The sequence below is a fragment of the Melanerpes formicivorus genome, unplaced genomic scaffold, assembly GCF_026170545.1.
Source record: "Melanerpes formicivorus ecotype bairdi unplaced genomic scaffold, bMelFor1.0.p_v2 SCAF_6, whole genome shotgun sequence".
Taxonomy (NCBI): Eukaryota; Metazoa; Chordata; class Aves; order Piciformes; family Picidae; genus Melanerpes; species Melanerpes formicivorus.
In genome coordinates this window covers 31,412,743-31,420,664 of record NW_027142358.1, presented here as the reverse complement: position 1 = coordinate 31,420,664, position 7,922 = coordinate 31,412,743, and the positions used below count along the sequence as shown (strand labels likewise).

The following is a 7,922-nucleotide window of genomic DNA, read 5'->3' as shown; positions in this document are numbered from 1 at the left end:
ACCCTGCCCTTGGTCTTGTTGAAGCTCCTGAGGTTGGCTTGTGCCCACCTCTCCAGCCTGTCCAGGTCCCTCTGGATGGATCCCTTCCCTCCAGCCTGTCTGCTGCACCACACAGCTTGGTGTCAGCAGCAAACTTGCTGAGGGTGCACTCAGTGCCACTGTCCATGGCACCCACAGAGATGTTGAACAAGCCTGGTCCCAGGACTGATCCCTGAGGGACTCTGCTTGTCCCTGGCCTCCACTGGGACATGGAGCCATGGACAGCCACTCTTTGGGTGCAGCCATCAAGCCAGTTCCTTATCCATCTAGTGGTCACCCATCACACCCATGTGTCACCAGCCTGGAGACCAGGATGTGGTGTGGGACAGTGTCGAAGGCTGTGCTCAGCTCCAACTAAACGACATCAGCTGCTCTCCCCTCAGCTATTGATGTTGTCACCTGCTCATAGAAGGCCACCAGGTTGGTCAGGCAGGATTTGCCCTTGGCAAAGCCATGCTGACTGCTCCCAATCACCTCTTCACTATTCTTTTGAGCGAGTAGTGACTCCAGGAGGATCTGCTCCATGATCTTTCCAGGCACAGAGGTGAGACTGCCTGGCCTGGAGCTCCCTGGTTCCTCCTTCTTACCCTTTTTGAAGGTGGGGGTGATGTTTCCCCTTTTCCAGTCTGTGGGGGCTGCCCCAGACTGCCATGACTTTTGAAATATAATAGAGAGGGGTTTAGCAACCTCCTCTGAGGAGAATCCCAGTGGGGAAGAGGAATGCAGAGCCAGCAGAACAATATCTCCTGGGAGCTGAGGGCAGCTGTCCCAAACAGTCCCCCAAAGAGCCCAGAGCTCAGCAGAAAGAGGGAAGCTTGCTGGAACTCCTTGCTGCTGGAACTCCTTGCTGCTGGAACTCCTTGCTGCTGGAACTCCTTGCTGCTGGAACTCCTTGCTGCTGGAACGCTGCCTCCTCTCCCCCTTATCTCCAAGCTTATCTCCATCTGCCACCCCGAGGAAAAGAGAGCAGGGGAAGCTGCTGCTCAGCAGATAAGAGAGGCCAGAGGCTTCTCCATTCAGATGTAAACTTGGGATGGGGAACAAAACAAAGGCAGAGGAGAAGCTCTCCGGCAGCAGCCTAGCTGGGCTCGGCAGCTGGATGCAGCGCTGGAAAGCTCCTCGGCATGTGTTGGCTTGGAGGAAGAGAAGGAAGGGGGTGGAAGTGTGACACCCCCCCCCCCCCCACCACCACTCAGCTCCTCCAGTTTGGGTTGGGTGATGTCCACCCTGCAGGAGGTGAACCTGAAGCAGCAGCTTGGGAGGCTTTGGCCAAGCTCTCTGGGATGGATTCTCCTGTCCACACACATCACTCATGTGTCATCTCTTGGCCTCTGTGGCGCCACCCCAGATCGTCCTAGGGGTCCCCCCCCGTGCTCGTCGGGGAGGGCTCCCTTCCCCCCCCCCGCTCGTCCTAGAGGGGTCCATTCCCCCCTCCTCTCTGCTCGTCCCGTAGGGCTCCCCATCTCTACTCGTCCCAAAGTCCCCCCCCCCCATCTCTACTCGTCCTGGAGGGGTCCCCCCTCTGTGCTCGTCCCGTAGGGCCCCCCCATCTCTACTCATCCCAAAGTCCCCCCCCCCCGCTTGTCCTAGAGGGGAACCCCCATCTCTACTCGTCCCGGTGGTGTCCCCCACCCCAGTTGTCTTGGAGGTTTCCCCCCTCTCTGCTCACCCTAGGGTCCCCCCTCTCTGCTCATCCTGGAGGGCCCCCCTCTCTGCTCACCCTAGGGCCCCCCCTCTCTGCTCACCCTAGGGCCCCCCCTCTCTGCTCATCCTGGAGGGCCCCCCTCTCTGCTCACCCTAGGGCCCCCCCCTCTCTGCTCACCCTAGGGCCCCCCCTCTCTGCTCACCCTAGGGCCCCCCCCTCTCTGCTCATCCTGGAGGGCCCCCCTCTCTGCTCACCCTAGGGCCCCCCCTCTCTGCTCATCCTGGAGGGCCCCCCCTCTCTGCTCACCCTAGGGCCCCCCCTCTCTGCTCATCCTGGAGGCCCCCCCCCTCTCTGCTCACCCCAGGGGGTCCCCATCTCTGCCTGTCCTACGTGATGCCCACCTCTGCTCATCCTGGAGGGCTCCCCCCCTCTGCTCGCCCTAGGGCCTCCCTCTCTGCTCATCCTTGGGGGCCCCCACCTCTACTCGTCCCAGTCCCCAAGGGCTGGGGGCCTTAGCACCCCCCGGCAGCTCGTGGCCATGGCTTGGAAGCCTCTGGCTGCCAGCTGAGCGCTGCTGAGCTCAGCTCCTGCAGGTCAGCCCTGCCCGAGCTGCCCTTCCTCTGCTCCCGGGGGCTTCACCCCGCGCTGGCAGTCCTGCCGAGCTCCAGCCTCCCTTCTGCTTTGCTCCCCTCCTCACCGACGCTCAAATGCTGCTGCCCTTGTGGTTTGCAGTCCCCAGGGGGCTGGTGTGACCTTCTTGCAGCCCTGCTGCCTGTCCTGCAGGGCAAAACCGTGGGGAAAAGCCAAGCGCAGACCCCAGAGCAGGAGGCACAGCGCTGAGGGGCAGCACCCTGGGATGCTTTCATGCCTTGGACACACCAAGGTCTCTTCCTTTTTTAATGCAGCCAGTCCTTGCTTGGCTCCTTCAGCCTCCCCCAGGCTTTCTAAGCTCTGGCTTCAAGCTGATTCCCACAGAATCGTTTTGGCTGGAGGGGATCTTTAGGACCACCAAGTCCCAGCCCTGAGCCCAGGTCACCACTGAACCATGGCTCTCCGCATCACACCCCCCAGGGCTTTGACATCCCTCCAGGGATGGGGACTCCACCACTGCCCTGGGCAGCCTGCTTCAGGCCTTGCCAACCTTTTAGGGTAAGAAATTGCTCCTCATGCCCAACCTAAACCTCCCCTGGTGCAACCTGTGGCCATTTCCCGTTGTCCTCTCCCCCTCTTTCAAGCTGAGGTCTGAGACTTCTGCTCCATGCCCTGTAGAAGCCAATCTCTTGCAACGTGCCCTGCCCTGCTCTGCCTTTTCCTGCCTTTCTGCTTTCTCTGGGGAAAGCTTTGTGTGCTGCATTCCTCTGCCAGCTCCTCTTCTTTGGCCTTTTTAATGCAAATCTGACTCCCACTGGAATAGAAATCCCCCTCTCCAGGCCTCAGCCTTGCTGCCTGCCTGGGGCACCAGCCACATCCTAGGCAACACAATGCAAAGCCCCCTTCAGGAATGAGAGGATGGCTCCAAGCTGGGTTGCCCTTCACATGCAAATAGACTAGAACAGAATTAACCAGGTTGGAAAAGACCTCTGAGATCATCGAGTCCAACCTATCACCCAGCACCATCTCATCAACTAAACCATGGCACCAAGCACCCATCCAGGCTCTTCCTGAACACCTCCAGGGATGGGGACTCCACCACCTCCCTGGGCAGCACATTCCAATGGCTAACAACTCTCTCTGGGAAGAACTTCTTCCTCACCTCCATCCTAAACCTCCCCTGGCACAGCTTGAGGCTGTGTCCTCTTGTCCTGGTGCTGCTTGCCTGGGAGAAGAGACCAACCCCCACCTGGCTACAACTTCCCTTCAGGGAGTTGCAGACAGCAATGAGGTCTCCCCTGAGCCTCCTCTTCTCCAGGCTAAGCAACCCCAGCTCCCTCAGCCTCTCCTCACAGGGCTGTGCTCCAGACCCCTCCCCAGCTTTCTTGCCCTTCTCTGGACACCTTCCAGCATCTCAACATCTTTCCTAACCTGAGGGGCCCAGAACTGGACACAGGACTCAAGGTGTGGCCTAACCTGTGCTGAGTCCAGGGGCACAATGCCCTCCCTGCTCCTGCTGGCCACACTGTTCCTGATGCAGGCCAGGAGGCCATTGGCCTTCTTGGCCACCTGGGCACACTGCAGGCTCATGTTCAGCCTACTTACTGTCAACCAGCACCCCCAGGTCCCTCTCTGCCTGGCTGCTCTCAGCCACTCTGACCCCAGCCTGTAGCACTGCCTGGGGTTGCTGTGGCCAATGTGCAGCACCTGGCACTTGGGTGTGTTCAGTCTCCTGCCCTTGGCCTCTGCCCATCTGTCCAGCCTGGCAAGGTCCCTCTGCAGAGCCTCTCTACCCTCTAACAGATCAACAGGAAGCTTCTCCATGTTTCTCCCTAGGGGTTATCCTAGGGTGAATGTCTTTGTGGTTGCATTAAGGAAAAATACAAAAGGATTTAGAACTCCCACAGCTCCTTCAGCAATTTTTCTCCCCCCTCCATGTTCTTGGACAATTTGGCTCCAAGGAGACCTTCTGGTGGCCTTCCAGTATCTGAAGGGGGCTACAAGAAAGCTGGGGAGGGACTTTGGAGGGTGTCAGGGAGTGATAGGACTGGGGGGGGATGGAGCAGAACTAGAAGTGGGTAGATTGAGATTGGATGTTAGGAAGAAGTTGTTCCCCAGGAGGGTGGTGAGAGCCTGGCACAGGTTGCCCAGGGAGGTGGTGGAAGCCTCCTGCCTGGAGGTGTTTGCAGCCAGGCTGGATGTGGCTGTGAGCAACCTGCTGCAGTGTGAGGTGTCCCTGCCCATGGCAGGGGGGGTTGGAACTGGCTGAGCCTTGAGGTCCCTTCCAGCCCTGACAATTTTGTGAGTCTATGAAGCCCTTCCCCATGGAGGTAAAGAATTCAGCCTTTGGGGGTAAGGAATCATTGAATCAATAAGGTTGGAAAAGACCTCAGAGATCATCAAGTCCAAGCTGTGACCCAACCCCTTGTGGCTAACTAAGCCAAGGAGGGCAGGTTTGGCCCTTCCAGCCTCAAGCCTGGAGGAGGCTCAGGGGAGACCTTCTTGCTGTCTGCAACTCCCTGCAGAGAGGTTGTAGCCAGGTGGGGGTTGGTCTCTTCTCCCAGGCAAGCAGCACCAGAACAAGAGGACACAGTCTCAAGCTGTGCCAGGGGAGGTTTAGGCTGGAGGTGAGGAGAAAGTTCTTCCCAGAGAGAGTTGTTAGCCATTGGAATGTGCTGCCCAGGGAGGTGGTGGAGTCCCCATCCCTGGAGGTGTTCAAGAGGGGATTGGATGTGGCACTTGGTGTCATGGTTTAGCAGCCATGAGGTCTGTGGTGACAGGTTGGACTTGATGATCTCTGAGGTCTTTCCCACCCCTATTGGTTCTGTGACTCTAAGCAAGAGGTTCCTCCTGTGGTCCCTCCCCAATGCCCTCATTGCAGCTTGGTTCTTGTCAAAAGGAGGTCGTGGAGGAGCTGGGCAGAGCCCTTGACAGCTCCCAGTGGGTTCAGAGGGAGCTGGGCTGCCTGGCAGGCAGGTATCCAGTCCCAGAGTGCTGCAGCTCCCCTATTCTTCTGGTGCTGCCAGCAGGAGGTGGCAGAGCTTGGCGTTGGCCCTGTGCAAGGCGAGCTCCCTGCCAGGCAGGCTGCCCTGCCTGCCTTTCCCAGCGCTGCTGCTCTGCCTCCCAGCAGACTTGGAGACTCTGAAGATTTCCCTGTGGGACAAGAGGACAGCAAGCTGGTCAGGAGGCTGTGGTGGACCTCAGCATCCCCCCAGAGCAGTGGCCCAGCTTTGCAGGGGGGGTTGGGCTCGATCTCTGGGGGTCCCATCCAACCCCTGGCATTGTGTGATTGCATAGCTGCCATCTCCTGAGGGTGCAGGCATGGAGCTTCCTCCCATGCCATCATCAACCTGCACTGTGCCTTCCCTGGAGGTAGTCAAGGTGAGGCTCAACAGGGCTCTGGGCAGCCTGATGGCTTCAGAGGGCTTTGGACTGGGTGGCCTTGGGAGGTTCCTTCCAACCCAGACCATTCTCTGATGCTGTTGCTGCTGGTTTTGACCCACCCCCCTCAATTAGCTACTTCCTTCCTCCCTCCCAGTCCTCCTTTCTCTCAACCACATCATGATGTTTCCACAGCACCTGGCCATGGCCAGAGACTACCTGTAGGGGGCTGGCTCCTGGCTCAGCTGCAGGCACATGAGCACCGGGCTGCCAGCAAACCTCAGCATGGTGTTGAAGTGGATGGAGGTCTCCACCTCTGTCTGGCTTCTCAAGGTGGCTTGGAGGAAAGGGGCATCCAGTTCTGCCTGGAAATCGATGGCCAGGCTTCCCCTGCAGGAGAGAGGAGGGTGGCTCAGGTCACCAAGCAATGGCATCAAACCACCCCAAGAGCATCTTGGTGCTAGGCTTGGCCAGGGGCAAGTCTCAACAGTGCCCACCGGAGCCCTACAAGCTGTGTCCATCATAGAATGGGTTGGGTTGGAAGGGGCCACCAAAGGTCACCCAGTCCAACCCCCTCTGCAGTCAGCAGGGACATCCTCCACTGGATCAGGAAGGGCTGGACCCAGCAGGAGGAGAGCAGGGGGCTGTGGAAAGCCAGCCTGAGGTGGAGCATCCATCATGAGGGATGCTGAGCCCCCTTAAATACCCCAGAGCCCAGCTATGGAGCCCCTGTTACAGGAAGGATCTGGAGGGGCTGCAACAGAAGGGCCATGAGGATGAGCAGAGGGCTGGAGCTGCTCAACTCTGGAGACAGACTGAGGGAGTTGGGGCTGTTCAGTCTGGAGAAGAGAAGGCTCTGAGGAGACCTTCTTGTGGCCTTCCAGTATCTGAAGGGGGCTACAAGAAAGCTGGGGAGGGACTTTTGAGGGTGTCAGGGAGTGATAGGACTGGGGGGGGATGGAGCAAAACTAGAAGTGGGTAGATTGAGATTGGCTGTGAGGAAGAAGTTGTTCCCCATGAGGGTGGTGAGAGCCTGGCACAGGTTGCCCAGGGAGGTGGTGGCAGCCTCCTGCCTGGAGGTGTTTGCAGCCAGGCTGGATGTGGCTGTGAGCAGCCTGCTGTGGTGTGCACAGAGCAGGGGGGAGTTGGGACTGGCTGAGCCTTGAGGTCCCTTCCCACCCTGCCAGTTCTGTGCCTCTGTGGTCCCCAGAGCCAAGCAGTTTCCCACCCACTGACCTGGTGCTGATGCTGGTTTTCAGTTCCTGCTCCCAAATGCTCACATCCATGTCAGCTGAAATGTCAAGCCCCAGCCCACCCTGGAGCTTGATGGTCACCTGGAGGCCAGACTGCAGAGGAATGACCTGGAAGATGGAGAGGGCAGACCTTGCTGTGACTGAGCACTGCTCTGGGCTGAGCAGCAGACACCCTGCAGCTGGGCTGGCATGGGAGGAGCTCAGCCCTGCTGTGTCCCTGGCAGAGCCACCCCTGCTGCTCTTCTGCCGACCCCAAGGGACAGCTGGCAGTGCCACCATGCTCTTGGCTGGGTGTCCATGGTGAGGAACACACCTAAAATCCTCTGGCTCATGCTCCAGCTGGAGTACTGCCTCCAGTTCTGGAGCCCCTAGCACAGGAAGGATCTGGAGGTGCTGGAAGGTGTCCAGAGGAGGGCCATGAGGATGAGCAGAGGGCTGGAGCTGCTCTGCTATGGAGACAGACTGAGGGAGTTGGGGCTGTTCAGTCTGGAGAAGAGAAGGCTCCCAGGAGACCTTCTGGTGGCCTTCCAGTATCTGAAGGGGGCTACAAGAAAGCTGGGGAGAGACTTCTGAGGGTGTCAGGGAGTGAAAGGACTGGGGGGATGGAGCAAAACTAGAAGTGGGTAGATTGAGATTGGCTGTGAGGAAGAAGTTGTTGCCCATGAGCGTGGTGAGAGCCTGGCACAGGTTGCCCAGGGAGGTGGTGGAAGCCTCCTGCCTGGAGGTGTTTGCAGCCAGGCTGGATGTGGCTGTGAGCAACCTGCTGCAGTGTGAGGTGTCCCTGGGCATGGCAGGGAGGTTGGGACTGGCTGAGCCTTGAGGTCCCTTCCAGCCCTGACAGTTCTCTGATTCTAAGGGAATTCACTAGGGCTTGGGCTGGGCATCTCCTTCCCCCCCAGTACCTGGTGATGGTCCATCAGCAGGAGGTTGCCTTTGACCACACTTGTGGGTTCTCCACTGCTCAGCAGGACCTTGGCCATTAGGTCTGAGTACCCCTGGAAGAAGGTGACGGG

At 58.8% G+C, this 7,922-nt stretch overlaps 1 protein-coding gene across 1 annotated transcript; it reads right to left on the bottom strand.

Annotated features, from left to right (window-relative positions):
- Nucleotides 1-4,098: 4,098 nt before the first annotated feature.
- On the bottom strand, nucleotides 4,099-7,916 carry LOC137441633 (microsomal triglyceride transfer protein-like). Its single transcript, XM_068139258.1, has 4 exons — nucleotides 7,812-7,916; nucleotides 6,893-7,017; nucleotides 5,876-6,046; nucleotides 4,099-5,428 (listed from the first exon to the last, which is right to left on the bottom strand). The coding sequence occupies exons 1-4, from the start codon at nucleotides 7,887-7,889 to the stop codon at nucleotides 5,281-5,283; spliced, it is 522 nt and encodes a 173-aa protein (XP_067995359.1). The 5' UTR covers nucleotides 7,890-7,916; the 3' UTR covers nucleotides 4,099-5,280.
- Between the last annotated feature and the right edge of the window lie 6 nt (nucleotides 7,917-7,922).

Excerpts from the sequence above, each read along its gene's own strand:
- LOC137441633 (XM_068139258.1), bottom strand. The coding sequence starts at position 7,889 with ATGGCCAAGGTCCTGCTGAGCAGTGGAGAACCCACAAGTGTGGTCAAA. Across the intron at positions 7,018-7,811 it reads TGCTGATGGACCATCACCAG|GTCATTCCTCTGCAGTCTGG; the intron begins GTACTGGGGGGG and ends TCCATCTTCCAG. Across the intron at positions 5,429-5,875 it reads CAGGAGCCAGCCCCCTACAG|GGAAATCTTCAGAGTCTCCA; the intron begins GTAGTCTCTGGC and ends CTTGTCCCACAG.